Source organism: Gopherus evgoodei, chromosome 3 (assembly GCF_007399415.2).
Source record: "Gopherus evgoodei ecotype Sinaloan lineage chromosome 3, rGopEvg1_v1.p, whole genome shotgun sequence".
Classification (NCBI taxonomy): domain Eukaryota; kingdom Metazoa; phylum Chordata; order Testudines; family Testudinidae; genus Gopherus; species Gopherus evgoodei.
The window spans coordinates 26,310,780-26,328,936 of NC_044324.1; the positions used below are offsets into that span (position 1 = coordinate 26,310,780).

The 18,157-nt window shown below is 42.0% G+C and overlaps 1 protein-coding gene across 5 annotated transcripts in view; it reads left to right on the forward strand.

Annotated features, from left to right (window-relative positions):
* ITSN2 (intersectin 2) overlaps window positions 1-18,157 on the forward strand; it is a 125,282-nt gene that overhangs the window by 70,781 nt on the left and 36,344 nt on the right. For all 5 annotated transcript variants that reach the window (XM_030555314.1, XM_030555313.1, XM_030555316.1 and 2 more), the window contains 11 exons: window positions 21-481; window positions 1,702-1,823; window positions 7,613-7,788; window positions 8,042-8,186; window positions 10,133-10,338; window positions 11,406-11,470; window positions 13,260-13,426; window positions 13,795-13,840; window positions 13,917-14,038; window positions 14,735-14,831; window positions 15,977-16,168. In XM_030555314.1, coding sequence (XP_030411174.1) covers window positions 21-481; window positions 1,702-1,823; window positions 7,613-7,788; window positions 8,042-8,186; window positions 10,133-10,338; window positions 11,406-11,470; window positions 13,260-13,426; window positions 13,795-13,840; window positions 13,917-14,038; window positions 14,735-14,831; window positions 15,977-16,168 — 1,799 coding nt within the window. The remainder of the gene's footprint in view (window positions 1-20; window positions 482-1,701; window positions 1,824-7,612; window positions 7,789-8,041; window positions 8,187-10,132; window positions 10,339-11,405; window positions 11,471-13,259; window positions 13,427-13,794; window positions 13,841-13,916; window positions 14,039-14,734; window positions 14,832-15,976; window positions 16,169-18,157) is intronic.

The window sequence follows — 18,157 nt, forward strand, 5'->3', positions numbered from 1 at the left end:
ATTTTTCCCTTTTCATTAAGGAAAGCAAAACAGGAGAAAGAGAACCTATGGCAGGAAAATGTCCGAAAGGAAGAGGAGGAGAAAAAAAAGCGATTACAGGAAGAGCGAATGCAGGAAAAAATTCAGGAAGAAAAACAAAAAGCTGAGGAAGCAGCTGCCCAAGTGAGAGAGAGGGAGTTCCAGTTGCAAAAATTGGCTGAGGAGAAACATGAGGAGGAGAGGAACAAGCTAGCTGAGATTCAGCAAGAAACAGAACAACAAAGGAAGAGACAACTGGAAGAAGACAAAAGGAAGCAAGAACAGATTGCAAAAGAAGCTGAGGAGAGGCGTAAACAGCATGAAGAAGAGAAGAGAAGAAAAGATGCAGCCAACCTGCAAGAGTCAGAGAAACACACTTCAAAATTAAACCTAAATGAGAAATTTGCAGACTTGTTGAAACAGGCTGAGGGTAGAAATCTTAAGCCTACGTGGAGAAGTGAAGGTAAACTTCATCTATTGATTTATTTTTTGTTAAAAATGTTCCTTGTTGTCTTGAATGAATATTGTTACTTCATATTTAGACATTTTATTGTAGAATAATGACAGTATTGTAGGTCATATGTTTAAAAATTTGATGTTGGAGACCATGGACTATATCCACAGTTGGTGTAAATCTGTTGTTGTCAATTGAGCTATAACAGTTTACACCAGCAGAGGATCTGACCACATCTTTCAATGCTTTCAGTTAACAAATCCTGGACACTTGGAGCAGTAACATTTTGGCTTCACTGCACTTTGTCTATGCAACAGAATACTCACCATGTGTTGTGGCATGAGATGTTTGTTCATTATTTTTTTAAAACAATTATTGATAGTCAATGAACAGGTAAGAATCCAGTACTGAGAATGAGTACAGCCTTAAAGTAACATTGATTCATTGATTAACACTGATAGAGAAATTATAGGTATCATAACCTCAGTTACTAGATTGTGATCAAACCTGAGGTCGGCATGGCATTATGGGTAGGATATTGAAAAATGCTTAGTGTTAGCCTAATTCTGCTCCCATTGAACTTGATGGTAGTTTTACTATTGACTTAGTGGAACCAGAATTACATAATGCTTTTTTTTCTTTCTTTTTCTTTTTGCAAATTGTTAACCATTGTTATGGCTTTAGAGAGGACTGGTTTAGTAGTATTACTTATAGACTTAGAGAAATTTAGAAACTGAGACGATATCAAATAGAAATATGTAATATTTTGCTGTTCTGGACTTTAAGTTTCTCCTTGACAAGAATGTCATCTGAGTTGCAGGTCACTCAGTATTGAGGTAGCCTTTTCTAGTCAATTTGAAGGAAATGTAAAACTTCTATACACAAATGAAAGAAAATGTTAAAACTGACTCTGGAGAAGATATTTAACAAGAAGAGATGGGAAGGAAGACTGACTTCATATTATGACTAAGCAGATCTGTGTCCACTACTTCTCCTGTTTATTACGTTAATAGTAATAGTCTGTGTGATGTTCTGCTCCTTCCATCTGTTTGTTGTACCCAGTTCTCTCTCACCATACACTTAGACTGTAAGGTCTTTAGGTTAGGGACCATCCTTTTGTTATCAGTGTATAGTGCCTAGCATAGTGGGGCCCTGAACAAGCTTGGGGCCTCTTGGCACTACTTAAATACCAAAATAATAAATACCACTAATGCTTTTTCTTCTTTCAGGTAATGTAGTTAGTGCCACAGAATCTAGGAATTCAGCTGTCTTGGTGAATTACCGAGCTTTATACTCATTTGAAGCAAGGAATAATGATGAGATGAGTTTTAATTCTGGGGATGTAATTCAGGTAAGACCAGTAGTTCATGCTAAACTAACCACAAGAATCATTGACATATGTCTTCATCAAAATTATTGCTTGGTTTTGGGTTTTTTTGCATACATTTTAGATCTTTTCACATTTACACTAATTGCTTCATTTTAGGAGGGGGTAATGAGATTGATTTAAGCAATATGCACCTCTAGGATTGACATGTTATAGAGGAGTCGAGGGTCAAGGACTGGTGCTGACTACTATGAAATGCTCAACTTGGAAATCATTATTGCTGTTATAAACTTTGTAAAATGAATAACAAGAATAAGCTAAGTAATCACTGCTCTCCTATCTCTAGTGCAACATTTTGCAGGTATGCATATAAGGCAGCAAAGAAAATTGCCTGTAGCAATACAAACATAGTAAACATTGTCAAAGATAAAAGTGTATAAAACAAGATTATTCGTGGTGCTGGAATTATTAAATACCTGATCTGCCTGCTTTGAATAGGTTTGACGGTTTCCCCCAAATAATTAAATATCTGAATAGTATTCTCTGTTACATTATCTGCATGGTTATTGAGTATATGCAGATGTGGTCTGTGCACACCCAGCTCACCAGAGCCAGAGACTTTTGCCTAGCAGTCCCCATAGAGGGGCGGCTCTCGCACTTCATGGCTCTGGCCCCTTCCTTGGCTATAGGAGGCAGCACTGCTCCAACCCCCTCAATTCCTTCTCACTGCCCGTGCCTGGAGTCATAGATTTGTGTGGTTGTAGTCTTACAACCTCACATTTCGTCTTAGCCTAGTTTAAACACTGTCCTTCCTGTTGAGAGGCGATCCGCAACAGCGACCCCCCCACCTGCAGTGCTTGCTTTGCCTCGGCAAGGCCCACCTTAAAGAGTGTGTATCATTTAAAAAGAGAACTCGGTGCAGGATCTTTGTCTCAAGTAGCACAGGTTTGAACAGGCCGTGTGGCCTGATCTGGTACCAAGGCCCTCCTCAGGTAAAAGATTGCCCTCAGGCTTGGAGAATGCTGCCACCGCTTGTTCTGGGGCAGGTGCCTTGCTGAAGAGGCAGAGGAGCCATTCTCCATTGTCAGCACCAAGGAATAGGTCTCATAAGACCAATTGGGACTTCTCCAGGTTACAGAATGACTCCTCTGTTTCCCCCAGGAACAGCACAGACTGGCAGAGGACCAGTTCTGGCACGTGGGATGGTGTGGGTACGTCTGACCCTTCCCTGCTACTGAGTGGGAAGGACAGAAATACTTTACCATTGATTCTGGTTCCAGCCTTTGGGTGTCCATTGAGTCTGGTACTGACAAGGGAGATGCCGGTACTGACCATGTCGTCTACCAGGAAACCACAGACCTCCTCTGCCTTTTGCTCCCAACCTTGCTGTTGGTCCAGGACTTTCCCAGGACTGTGCCAATTCTGGCCCCTCTGATGGAGTGAGATGCTGAACCTTCATGTCTGTTGGCACCATGTCCAGACACTCTCCTCACTGTGGTGGGGATGGAGGCAGTACTGGAAATGGTGCAGGGGACCTTGGCACCAAGACCCTTTCTGGTCCCACTGCATTGAAGTTGCAGCTATTGACATTGACACATTTGGGCACTCTCGGATCACTGTTTGCACCAGGACCAGTGCTCCCTGTGGCACCAGCATGCTCAGTACAGACAGAACCAGATTAATCAGAGATACTAGTTCCAACTTCGTTCTGGGCGACACGTGAATTGGACCGCCTGTTGAATCCCTTGGGCATCATTCCACCCATACTGCCCGAGATTTCGGGGCTCTCATTCCGAGTCAGAGTCATCATCCCCCACTCCACATCACCTGATGAACCTCATGGGCCACCAGTGGAACAGTATGGCTCCCAGGGTTGGCGTGTGGGAACGAAGTCCCTGGCCTGGACTCTACTGGTCACCAATGCTCTACCTGTATCAGTGGCCTTGGACTCAATGGGATGTTCCCTATTAGCAGAGATCCCGCTTTTCATCACATTCAAAGCCAAAGTCACCCGCATGGTTGATGGTGGCTTCAGATCCAACTGCAAGCTCAAGCATCAGCAGTCTGCTCTCTCCTGGGTACATCTTCCCAGGAGTGAAAGCCAGTTTTGGCTCAGTTGAGATCTTGTCGCCAGACAGTACCATGCTGAATGGTTCATCCTCACCTTCTATTCTGGACAACTTTAAGGTATACCAGGACCTCTTATCCCACATACCCACATCACTGGGCATACAGGCAGAATTTCTCCAAGAGAACACACACAAACTGGTGGATATTTTACAGCCCGACATCCCTGAGAGAGTGGCCATCCTGGTCAGTGATGAGATTCTTGAGTCAGCAAGAGCCCTGTGGAGTACATCAGTGCGTGAAAAAGTTCTTCTTTGTTCCCATAGAGGAATTTGAGGGGTTCTTTTCCCACCTGACCCCAAATTCCCTAGACATAACAGCAGTAAACAGCTCCCCAGCAGGGTTGGTTCAAGTCTACCCCCAAGGACAGAGACTCCAAGCAGTTAAATCTTCTGAGCAGGAAGTCATATATATCTCATCGTCCTTACAGTTTAAGATCACAAATCAACAAGGTTTGGTGGCCAAGTATGATTTTCTCAGTTGGTCATCTATGTCTAAATTTGAGGACCAGCTGCCCGAGGTCTTGTGTGAGGAGTTCTGAGCATTCATTGTGGAAGGCTGCTTGATGCCAAAATGTTCCTGCAGTCCGTCTTTGACATTGCAGACACTGTGTCCAGAGACATGGCCTCGGCAGTAATTATGAAGAAAGCTTCCTGGTTGCAAAACTCTGGGGTCACTCTGGACATCCAGCAAGCCATTGAGGACTTGCCCTTTGATGGCTAAGTCTTGTTCTCAGACAAGACTAAAGGCACTTAGCCCTGGAATCCTTGAAGGAGTGCAATCTTCAGGTCCTTGCGTGGATGGCGCATACACTTCCAAAGGCGCCATGATGTTGCACAGCAGGAGCAACAATATTACCGGCAGCATTCCTTTGTGCAGCCTTTCCCCCTGAGACAGCAGGACTATCCTAGAAAGAGGGATAGCTCCTACAATAGGAAGCAGTCGGGCTTGGGCTTCAGACAGTCCACATGATCTCCATCAGCACGGGCTAAGCACCCATTTTGTGTCCTTTGTCCCAAGCAGTGGTCCAGTTATTACTCCATCCCTTCTATCCCCCCTATTCCTTTGGGGACAGATTGGCCCGCTTTTACAATGCTTGGATCTTGATTACCTCTGACAGCTAGGTTCTAGGCACTGTCAGATCTGACTGTGCAATCCAGTTCCTCTCCACACCCCCTTCCCATCCCAGTTCTTCATCCCTCTATAGAAGCCCCCTCATGAGACACCACTCATTGAGTTGTATTTGTAGTTGGGAGCACTGGAACACTGGAGTCACAGGTTTTCTCCTGGTGCTTCTTGATACTGAAATATAAGGGGAGGATGAGAACCATTCTCAACCTTTGCAGCCTCTACAGATTCATCAAGTACATGAGATCACGCATGATCACTCCATTGGCTATCCTTCCTGTCCTGTGTCAGAATGACTGGTTCACTGCTCTGGACCTGCGGGATGCTTACTTTCATGTGGTGATTCTGCTGAGCCACAAGAAGTTTCTGTGGTTCGTGGTAGGAAAATGCCACTTTCAGTATTCAGTTCTCCCCTCTTCTGCCCCCCCCACGTCTTCACCAAATGCATGGCAGTGGTTATGGCATATCTCAGGAAGAAGGGACTCCACATCTTCCTCTACCTAAATGACTGGTTGCTGAAGGTCAGCTCTAGAGGGGTGGTTCTCACCCACATCAACACCATGTTGAGTTTGCTCGACTGTTGGCACTCATTTTAAACACTGCAAAGTCAACCTTGGCTCCTACTCAAAAAAATCGAGTTCCTTGGGTCCCTGTTAGATTCCATGAGGTCAAAGGTGTTACTACCGACAGACCGCTTCCAGGCAATTCAACAGTTTTGCCTCAGTCTGCAATCTCAGCCTTCCATGACAGTGCATGTGTATCTGAGCCTGTTGTATCTAATGTCTGTTTGCATGCAGGTGGTACCCTCATCCTCTTCAGAGGCAGCTCAGGACAGTTTACTGCCCTGCCTTGCATTCTCTGAACAGGTCAGTTTGCATTCTTCCAGCAGTCCTGGATTCCTTGTGCTGGTGGGAGTTCCCACGCAATGTGTGCCAAAGGGTACCCTTTGTTTGGCCCTCTCCAACAAAGTCAGTGGCACTTCCCTTCTGGGTGGGTGGAAGGGGAGTGCATCTGGACTCACTGAGGTTGCAGGGCCTGTGGTTGGAACAGGACACCTTACTCCATATCAGTGTGTTGGAACTTCAGGCCATCCATAATGCATGTTGTGCCTTCTGAGACCACATCACATACTCACCAACAATGCTACTGTGATATACTATGTGAAGAAGCAAAGTGGGGTAGGGGTGGCACATTCCAGGTTACTTTGCCTGGAGGCGATCAATCTGTGGCAGTTTCGCATTGAGGGAGACATCACCCTGGTAACAGTCCATTTTCCAGGGGGTTCAGAATGATCTTGTGGACTCTCAGTAGTGTTTTCTCCCTGCGTCATGAATGGTCCCTGAAGGAGAGTATTTGCCAAGTCATCTTTGCAACATGAGATGTCTCTGCAATGAACCTGTTTGTGACTAGGGAAAACACAAAGTGTCAGCTGTTCTGCTCTCGAGATCCTCAGTCCTCTCTGACACCTTCCACTGCAGCTGGCGGTCAACTCTTCTGTACTCCTTTCCATGTATTTCGGTCATTCCTCAGGTCATCCTCAAGCTCGGAGCGGATCAGACCAAGCTCATTCTTGTTGCTCCAGCATGGATGAGGCAGTGTTGGTTCTCAGATATCCTTGCTCTGTCAATTCAACCTCCCATATCATTTCCTCTCCATCCCAGCCTGCTCAATCAGAACCATAGCCAAACCCTCCATCTTGTCACCAGCTCCCAGCAGTGCTTGGAGCTGTCCAACAAGTTCTACTTAAGAAAGCAATTTAATCCAGTATTCTGAAATCCCTAAATATTAGACTTTTTGGTTTTATGGTGTTAAGTTATATATTTGCATGAGAGGGTGAAGTAAGAAAGGTATCTGTTAGTTTCAAGATACAATAGCTGAGCATTCTTTTACTTTTGATACTCCCTTTTAGAAATATGCAACTCTATTTATAGGATAATTTCAGATACTCATAAAATATTTTTATTAAAAAACTTCATAGTGTCTAATTTAAGATGTGATCACTGGATGGACACATTTGTTTATGTATCTTAGCCAGAATAAACTTAATGTATATAAAAATTGTTTGAAGCCCCTTTCTTTTACTCTGTGTTTCTACCATGCTTGGCACAATGGAATCCTGATTTTGTTTGAGTCTGAAGTCTCACTATAACACAAATAATCATGATAGTAATCTTAGTAACTTTCCAAAAAACTCCATTAACTTCAGAGGCATGTTATGTCCTCTTTAGCCTTTAAATAAAACAACTGTAAATATGTCCCTACGGGTGCATTATAATACAAAACCAGCAGTTTACTTTTTAAATGGAGGGAAAGGATAATTATGTGCTTTATAAGAACAAATAGCCTTGTTACACAGCTTGGGACAGTATGTTGTTAGGCAATGGGATTCTTCGTTTTTTGTTTTGTTTTAAAGGCTAAATTTTAAATGGGATGACAATGCAGTTGATGTGGTCTGATCTTTATGGTCACAACTTTTTCAGTTAAATCCATAGAATTGTAGCATGTGTTGACACAGCAAATATTTTATCTCATGTTTTTGGTTTGCCTTTTTCCCCCAGGTTGATGAGAAAACAGTGGGAGAGCCTGGTTGGCTATATGGGAGCTTTCAAGGTCATTTTGGCTGGTTTCCATGTAACTATGTGGAAAAAATATCAGAAAATGAAAAAGCTTTATCTCCTAAAAGGGCCTTACTTCCTCCTACAGTATTTTTGTCTACTACCTCAGCTTCTCCAGAGTAAGTTTTATTTTATTTATTGACAATTCTAATTTTGGATAAAATACAATATGTTATGTAATAGCATTATGGATTACTGTAAATTAATGCAGAAAATTTATTATAGCAACTATATGAGGAAGACCTATAATACAGCAAGTTAAACTTAGATCTTCTGAGTTCACTGGGCAGCACGTGCGTTTTGTATTGTAAGAAGTAGTTGGTCTTGCTAATGTACTTTCTAAGAAAAATGATGCTTGTGCTAAATTTGCAGACCACTTTCACCAAGTAGATCAGCAGAAGACACTGATTACCAAAACGTACCTTTCTCAAGCCTAACTGTTAACACAACATGGCAGAAAAAATCCGCTTTTACTCGTACTGTGTCCCCAGGATCTGTTTCTCCTGTTCATGGACAGGTATGTTGGTGAGAATTTTATCTATTTTAAGTTCATGTTAACAATACTGATATACTTTTGTTACACTTTTTCTAACAATTCCTTGCAGTGATTTAGACCAGGGGTGGGCAAACTGCAGCCCCGCCTGTAAGCTGTTTTAAGCCGGCCCGTGAGCTCCCGCTGGGGAGCTGGGTTGGGGCCACACCATGTGGTTCAGCCTCACTCCGGTGCTCCAACTGGGGTGCCAGGTTGGGGGCCGCACCACATGGCTCCCGGAAGCCATGCCATGTCCCTGCTCTGAGGGCTTAGGAGCCAGAGAAGGGACATGCCACTGCTTCTGGGAGCCACTTGAGGTAAGTGCCGCTCAGAGCCTGCACCCCTGAGCTTCTCCCCATGCCCCAACCCCTGCCCCAGCCCTGATCCCCCTCCTGCTCTCCAAACCTCTCATCCCCAGCCCCTCCTGCACTCCAACCCTAATTTTGTGAGCATTCATGGCCCACCATGCAATTTCTATTGCCCTATGTGACCCTCAGGCCAAAAAGTTTACCCGCCCCTGATCTAGACACTAAGCCAAATTCCCAGTTGGTGTGATTTGGCTTACCTCTACTGCAGTCTGTGAAGCTATTTAATTTACACTACCTGCAGATCTCGTCCTTAAACTCTTTCTTCTTCTTTGAGTTTTTGTTCATGTCAATTCCAGTCAGGTGTGTGTGGGCGCGCATGCATGACCCACACACTTTGTGCCTAAGGTGCCTAGAGGAGAGCCACCAGGAAGACCGGTGCAAGATCTATCATGGGTTTTGCCCTCGGACTTTGAAAGACAGAGACCAAGGTCTTAGTCCTTTTTATGAAGGCTGTACTCTGGCCCCAGTCAGACCCTGGATCGGGGGATCCCGCATCTAGCAACACCTCCTCGGTGCAGAGCATCCCAGCACCATCTACAGGGGAACCAATGCTGAGAAAGAACTCATCTTGAGACTTGGCACAGTCACAGCTCCTCCCGTGGACAGGCTGTGGGCAGGTACCGGTTGCAATCGCCGGTGCCACAAAAGAAAAGGAGGCCAGAGAGGGGATGCCCTTCCCCAGCCGAGTCCAAGGAGCCGGCCACTGGGAGACCCTAGTCGGGCCACACCACCTTGGCCCCTCCAGGCAGAAGTCTTTCTCCAGGCAGAAGCCTACCAATGTGTGGGCCCTTCCAGAGCTACTCTTAAAAGCATTGTATATATTTGCTGACACTATAGCCAATATTGTTTTGTAGAACCAGATACATGTCTAAGACATTGTCGGAGAAAAACTCAGTTCTCGCTTTTAGTTTGGGTGCAGCAAAATCAAATACTTTATTATTTCTCAAGCAATATTAATTGAGGGAGGGAGTGCCCTAGGACACTGGGTTGCCCCAGTCCCAGACAGGTCTCTCCACAGGTAAACAATTACAGCAAGCATTTATACCTTTGTTACAGACAATAGCAAGCAATATTACAGACAATGATGAGCAACAGATGCATTTTGTTTATGCATAGGCCATCCTACTATCTTATTTTTCTCAACTTCTGGGCGCCAGCCTACGTATTTAGTTATCAGTGCAAGGTCGTAATAACTTCTCACACAGTTCTTTTCTGCTCGCCGCACACAATCCTCGCTTCTAAAAGTCTCACGTCATTAGGGTTACAGCTGGCCTAACTCTTGTTAACAAACTGACATGCATTAAGATCCCCTACAAATCCTTGTCAATTCTTTCCCTTCTTCCACAACATTTCGAACTTAATTTGCCAGTAGGGAGCAGAGTCCAGAGACCACTGCGGAGTCCACATACCACATATGGCAGTGCAAAATGCTACAATCAAGACAGCAAGTAATTCAACTGGCATTTAGGAATGAACACACCTAGAGTACAAGAGGCGATTTTTGAAACTTGCATAAGTAATAGGTACTAAAGCTGATTAACATCTGTATTTTTACTTAAACAGGGACAAGCTGTGGAGAATTTAAAAGCACAGGCACTTTGCTCCTGGACTGCAAAAAAAGATAACCACTTGAACTTTTCAAAAAATGATGTAATTACTGTGCTGGAGAAGCAGGAAAACTGGTGGTTTGGAGAGGTGCATGGAGGAAGGGGATGGTTTCCTAAATCCTATGTCAAGATCTTGCCTGGAAATGAAAACAAACGAGAGGAGTAAGTGAGACTGTTGGTATTTTTGTATTCAGCAGCTGAAAATAGAGTTAAAAACATGAGTATACTTTAAATTATGGGAACTAAATAGCATGTATGACCTGCACCATGCCATCATGGGCTGTGATTTAATCAGCTTTCACAAGCTAAGTAATGTTGGGCCTGCTCAGTAAATGGGAGATCTTTCAAACTGGGTGCTACAAAAAAGTGGTGTGTGGTTATTCAACAGGTGACATGCTTGTTCCTCATGATTCAGTATCTCAGCGTGGCGCTGGCACTCCGCTGCTGTATGTGTTAACTTTTAGATGACATACAAAATTGAAATGTCTTTGCCATTAATCATTATAAACTCCCATGGCACATCTTGTGGAAATAGTGATGTTTTTCCTGGCTGGCAAAAGTAGTGCCAGACTATCCTACTATTAAAGCTTAACAGTTCAGTTAATTGCTGAAAATCTGAGTAGTGCTGCTGTCATGGAATTGCTGCTTCATTCCAACATAGAGATGATGCAGGTTGGTGATTGAAGCGATCTTTGCACATACACGTCCTTAAAGTTTTTTAATGATCTTCTAGAATAAGGCAAATTTTAAATAAATGTCAACTTGTTACACCTGAAATAAAGATTTTATATATGTCTTGATCACCACAATTTGTGACTGTTTTTTCCAAACCCTGTAGCTTAAATTAAGAGTCTTCCATATAGTTAATTGAAGTCATATTTTTTGCTCTTAGGGTAAACCTCTCTTGATCCCCAATACATTTTGAACTGTTTAGCTTTTGCTAATAATTAATGTTGTTGCAGTATTTCTGATATTCCTTAAGCATGACCTGTATGATATTTAGGAGATATTGCAGTAACGTTAGTGACCACGTGCAACAGCTTACTTAAAAAATGTGATGGGGACAACAGCATTAGCAATATCTGCCTATTGAGAATGAAATAGTGCTTGGCTGCCATGTTTTGTCTCTCAGAGAATACAAAAATTACACTGTACTAAATCTTTATAACTAATTGAAGAACGCTTTGTTAAACCGCCAGACTAAATCACTTCGATCTTTGTGTCTACAGACCCGAAACTTTTTATGCAGCTGTAAACAAGAAGCCTAGTACACCATCTTATACAATTGGAGAGGGTAAGTGTCATAAACAGATAGCTAAGGGTTAATGTCTCTTTCACCTGAAGCACCTGACCAGAGGACCAATCAGGAAACCGGATTTTTTCAACTTTGGATGGAGGGAAGTTTGTGTCTGAGTCTTTGTTTGCTGTCTGCCTGCTTTCTCTGAGCTTTGGAGAAGTAGTTTCTGCTTTCTAATCTTCTGTTTCTAAGTGTAAGGACAAAGAGATCAGATAGTAAGTTATATGGTTTCTTTTCTTTGGTATTTGCATGAATATAAGTGCTGGAGTGCTTTGATTTGTATTCTTTTTGAATAAGGCTGTTTATTCAATATTTCTTCTAAGCAATTGACCCTGTATTTTGTCACCTTAATACAGAGAGACCATTTGTATGTATTTTTTCTTTCTTTTTTATATAAAGCTTTCTTTTAAGACCTGTTGGAGTTTTTCTGTACTTCAGGGAAATTGAGTCTATACTCACCAGGGAATTGGTGGGAGGAAGAAATCAGGGGGAGATCTATGTGTGTGTTGAATTTGCTAGCCTGATTTTGCATTTCCTCTGGGTGAAGAGGAAAGTGCTTTTTGTTTCCAGGACTGGGAACGGAGAGGGGGAGTCACTCTGTTTGGATTCACAGAGCTTGTGTCTGTGTATCTCTCCAGGAGCACCTGGAGGGGGGAAGGGAAAAAGGATTATTTCCCTTTGTTGTGAGACTCAAGGGATTTGGGTCTTGGGGTCCCCAGGGAAGGCTTTTCAGGGGGACCAGAGTGCCCCAAAACACTCTAATTTTTTGGGTGGTGGCAGCAAGTACCAGGTCCAAGCTGGTAGCTAAGCTTGGAGGTTTTCATGCTAACCCCCATATTTTGGACGCTAAGGTCCAAATCTGGGACTAAGGTTATGACAGTAAGCATGCATTATAATGTCAGTTACGGAATTATAAAACTAATTTCTTTTTAATGGCATGTAAATTAATAATGGATATGCATAGAATTATACCTAGATCAGGTCTGTGACTGTTTGTTATAGAGCTGTGATACAGTCACGTGTGCTTTTTAGATTCTTAAGTGTATCAGGTTTTTCCTTATGTATTTAAGTGGGGAGAGTGTAAGTTCAAATGGGAAAAATAACTTGTGAGAAACAATCTCTAAACTTTTTAATTTGATCTGTACTTACCCATTTTCCCACTCTTCCAGACTCTACAGAATGTATGTAGATTCTGCTTAGAAAAGTCACTTGGGCTTTTGATCTCTACCATGATAATCAGATATTATAGAGTTCACCATGTGTATGGAGTATTCCTCTTATGGCCTTTCTGAATATAAATGATTGTGCTGAAGTGTGGGTCCAAGCTGAAATCTCTCACATATAACAATTCTTAAACTGTGGTCTGTGGACCACTGATAATCCATTGGGCGCTCACTGTTCACATGGTACTAACTCTCCTCATTTCCATCTGCTAAATCACATTCAGATACTACAAATATATTATTTTTCCATGTAAGCAGTTACCCGTGGTTGCTGCATTTGTCGCAGAAATGTTATGTGCATGCACGTCCAAGAGATAATCTGCACAATTGCAAATGGGTGGTGAGATGATTGATGCAATTTAAGTGTGAGGGAAGGCTGGTCCATACTATGAAGTTGTTTGAGCAACCCTTATATGAGAGATTTTTAAAAAGTGACTAGCGTGCCACTTGTTATATTTACTGTATTAGGGTTTTGATAAAATTCAACTTAGTTTGGCCTCTCTTGATTACAGCTGAAACACTGTAATGCAGTTTCTCTGTGTGTGTGTGTTGTGTTTGGACAGAATATGTTGCACTCTATTCCTATACAAGCGCCGAACCTGGTGATTTGACTTTTGCTGAAGGAGAAGAAATACTAGTCATTCAGAAAGATGGAGAATGGTGGACAGGAAGCATTGCTGACAGAACTGGAATCTTTCCATCAAACTATGTCAAACCTAAGGATCAAGATGTGAGTTTTTGTTTTGGGTTTTGTTACTTAAAGCAAGAAGGTTTTATTTTTGTCTGTATAAGTTTACTGTATTTTGCTAGAATTTGGACTTAAAAAAAACCAACAAGTTACACTGTATGTCTTGTATCTAGGTAGTATGTTCACATACTAAAATTTAGGCATTAAATTGTAGCTCTCTGGTGGTGTATCTGGCATAAATGCTTAGGTTAAGAAAGCAATTTGCCTTTTTTCAAACCATTGTGCTTGGTAAAGGGAAAAAAATCAGAAAAAAAGTTATTTGTGGCAAAAGAAGAATATTAAAAAAACAAAGTTGCAGTAATTTCTGCTGTTAGCACTGCTAATTAAAATATTGTACCTTTTGATTTTAGGGTTCTGGTACTGCTGGCAGAACAGTGACACTAAATAAGAAACCTGGTGAGTCTGATGTAACTTACAAACCTTTTGCTTATTGTATTTGTTCATTATTCACCTGTTCTTTTCCTTATTTCAGAGATTGCCCAGGTGACTACAGCGTATGCTGCATCAGGGACAGAACAGCTTAGTCTGGCTCCAGGACAGCTGATACTTATTCTGAAGAAAAACCTTAGTGGATGGTGGCAAGGAGAGTTACAGGTAATTAAAGGAAAAAATAATCTTCACAGAATGAATCATGAGGGGAGCAATTTTTGTGATTTAATTTAAAAAGTGAGAAGCTCTTAAGTTCTTTTTGCCATGTATAAACTGTACTTGAACATCACACTGTGAGTTAAAACCTATATTGCTGGGCCTGTTTCTGTCACTGAAAATCAGTTTTTGTAACCTTGGCAGAATGTAGGGGTCCAGTATTGGCAGTTAATAAAAAGTAACAATTAGCATCAGAAGAACCACTTAACTAATAAAACAGTGCTAACTGAGTTAAAATATTAAATGGTAACAATCCTCTGATGAAATAGTAGGACCTCTTAAAAGCAGGAGGGAAATTAGTGCAGTAATAGAGGCTCTACTTTCAGAGGTAAGTGCTCAGCACTTTTTGAAAATTAGGCCCCTGTAAGGTGTCTCACGTGGAGCACCCAAAATCATTAATCACTTTTGAAAATTTTGACTGTGAACTTTCCACTCACTCAGCTGAGCAAATTACAGTGCAGCCGTACTTAGATATGCTTTTAGTAATAAATGTAAACCAAATTTTGTCTTGTAGATCCATTCAGTGATTATGAACTTTGTAGGCAAGTTTTTTGTAACTCTTAGTTGAGAAGCTGTGCGGGTGAGGTGCTCATTACAATGCACTGGTCAGTTGTCTATTTAATTCTCAAACATATTTTTGTACAGGCAAGAGGGAAAAAGAGGCAGAAAGGATGGTTTCCTGCCAACCATGTTAAATTGTTGGGTCCAAGCAGTGAGAGAACTACTCCTGCTGCTCTGTCAGGTAGGAAAATAATCTCATTTATATTTAACTTGGAATAATTTTATGTCACTCTTTCCTTTACACTAAGTAACAGTCTGTGTATAGTGTAATAGTCTGATTAATTGCCACCTATTACCCTTGTGATGCAGTCATTATTGGGGACCATTGTACCAGGCTCTGAACAAACACAGGAGAGGACAGTCTCTGTTCCAAGGAACATACAGTCTTAACAAAAAAACGACTTCATCAAAACAATGCTGTCTGTGGCTCCTGTCCTGGAATGTGCCATCTTATATTATGGCTTATTGCACTGACAATACACTCTTTGTTTCTATCCTAGAGAGGAAAGACTGTGTCCAAAAGTCTGTAAGGTTTACCTAATGCCATGAAGTTTTCAGCCTTGCTGACTAGTGAAAGTAGACTGCAATCTTGCACACCCTGGTTTATGCCTACAGTTCATATCCCACTCTCTGAGGCGCCTGCTTCCACATGGCAGCAAGACTTCTGGAAACTTTGCTGTTATTGACAATACCCCTACAACTGTGTGCTATGCTTCTTCTAAGGGTAGGCAGATGCAGCCTTGACTCCACATGGATTTTTGATTGGCTATATACGTCTTGATGAGAACAGCTTTCCCTGGTTCAACTTCCTCAAAGTGTGCAAATTCCTTACCTTCTGCTGTGTCGGTACAAGAGCTCCACAGGCATCCAGGATCAAAACCTCTCTCTGAGACTTAGTTTTCAATACATTCTTTGTGCACACAGAATATAAACTAATTAATCCATTTCTCTGACAGACTGGGCAGAAAGGGGGAGAAAGATGTTTCACTTCTTTTTATGTTTGAATATTTGGAAGGTGAACAGATGCTGTGGTGATGAGAACCATCTAACTAACCAAGTAGATGGAATTGTAAAGTTGGGAACTAGAGAGAGAAATTGACCGAAGTTAATTTAATCTATCACTGACCAGAGTCTTAATAAAAGGGGAAGACAGGGCAGTCAAACTGTACTCCCGCATCAAGATAAAATCTTCTGGTTTTTTGATTGTCCTTGAAAATGGTTTTAATCTATAAATATTTTCTGTGGGCTTTATGCAGTCTTAACACTGACTTACCTTATACTAGAAGTTTTGCTAACACCTGTTGTGAATATTCTTTTTCTTCCTAGTATGTCAAGTGATAGCAATGTATGATTATGCAGCAAACAATGAAGATGAGCTCAGTTTCTCCAAGGGGCAGATCATTAATGTACTGAGCAAAGATGATGCAGATTGGTGGCAAGGAGAAATCAGTGGTGTGACAGGTCTCTTTCCTTCAAACTATGTGAAGATGACCACAGACTCTGATCCAAGCCAACAGTGTAAGAAATAATTTTTGAAAGCATTTTGCATTGCATTTCTAACATTAAATTGTTGTGTTTAGAACTATTTTGTGGATAGAACTAGGAGCCCTAGGACTTCTAATGGGTGTGCAAGTACATCATAACTTCACTCTTCCACTTGACAGATCTACACACAAATATTGTCACTCCATTTTTCAGCCAAGGTTTAGGAGCAGCAGTGCTGCTGTGAGGCCCCTAAATAAACATTACACCTGTGATGCATTAACCTTGCTTTTAAATTGTTCACAATATTTGATAATTTGCAGTGAGTCTCTGTCAGTGCAAATGTACTTGTTCTACTGTATTTTATTATTTTTCTTTCTTTGAATTTCTACAAAATATGAAAAACACCTATCGTAAGACTGTAGGCAGCTCTGGAATACATTAAAAGTACATACCAACTTAAAAAAATAAACATAAGCGAGCAGCTTCTCCAAACTATAAAAAGGAAAGAAAAAGATCCCCACCCTAACCAGTGACTCCCAGCCTACAATATATCCATCTCAATCCTAAAATCATCTCTGCTTCTTCAAAATCCTCAGGAAGAGATGGGCTTTGCATCTTGTCCTCAAGATCAACAAATGTGGATTATTTGGGGGCAGCCTGGAGACTGAATTCTAGCACAAATTTGTGTCGTTAATGTAAAGGATACATGTTATATTCTCTTTCTAACATACAAGCACTGGTAAAAGTTCTGTCTTTGGCCTCTCATTCCAGTGCTACATCACTACAATTTTCACTCCCTCAGTCTTTCATCCTGGGGACAGCACGATGAAATCAGTTTTGTCATCTGGAACCAAGGCAATAATGGCTTTGAACAAACCTTGACGGCTTTGTGACACTTCCTAGGGGTACCTTACTAACACTCTCCTTAGCGTGAGGAAGTCTTGTCTGTGTCTGTTGGCGGGGTCAGCTCACCAACTCGACTAGCCATGAGCAACACAAGCACTCCCTCTACGTCTTGCAGGCTCTGCTGTTTCTCTGCTGGTTAGCTGTTATACTCCCAACCATTAAGCCCACCAAGTATCTCCCAGGAATGTGCAGGTCCTGCTCCACTGGACACACTCTGTGTTCACAAATTCACTGCTTCCGAGGAAACAGCAAACCCCAGCTCACCAGTTCCACCTCAGATCACTGCTCCACTGAACACATAGCACTTATATGTGATTTCACTATAAACATATCTAAGTGTGTTTAACAAAGCATAAAGATTCAAGTAATAGCAACTAGAAGTATTGAAAACAAATGTTATGTGTAAAACAAAATCATAATGAGCATGCTAGAGCCTAGACTTGATTAACAAGATACTCTCATGTCTTGTAGAGTATTGCTCACCCAAAATCCTTGCCGCGTTTATAGCCAGGGTGGGCTGTGGCCCTCCTTTCATGAGATACACTCTGTCAGCTTGCCTCCTGGGCAAAGGACCTTGGCTGTTCCTTGTGCCCCCAGAGATAGCCTTACAATCTTGTCGTTAGTCATAAACAGGATACCCCAGGCTGTTTGTTTCATGCTGTGAATTTTCTTACTTGTAGATTTTGCAGTCTCTTCTTTTTCCTTTGGCACAGTATGCAAATAGGCCTTCAGCGTGAGGCATACAATACACAAATGAGAGCGAGACAGGTATCTGCTGCTTCCTGCCTGAAAGGAACATTTCTGAAGTATGCCACCTCTTGGTGTGACCTGCCTTAATTCCAGTACCTTAAGAACATAATTTCCCTTATAGATACATAACTCCTTAAATATTATCTGTACATACATTTTGGAATGATTATGATGACCAGTGGGCTACTGGCTCTTGGTAGTGACTTTGCATGCCACACTTTGGAGAACTGTTATGCAGATATCTGACCAAGAGGATCTCTGTAAAACTCTATGCACCCCCTCCAACCCCCGGCCCACTTGCTAGTTGGCACCAGAAGGTCCTGCATCACAGGTTTTAATTTCTCTTATACGTACCAGGCCCTAGCT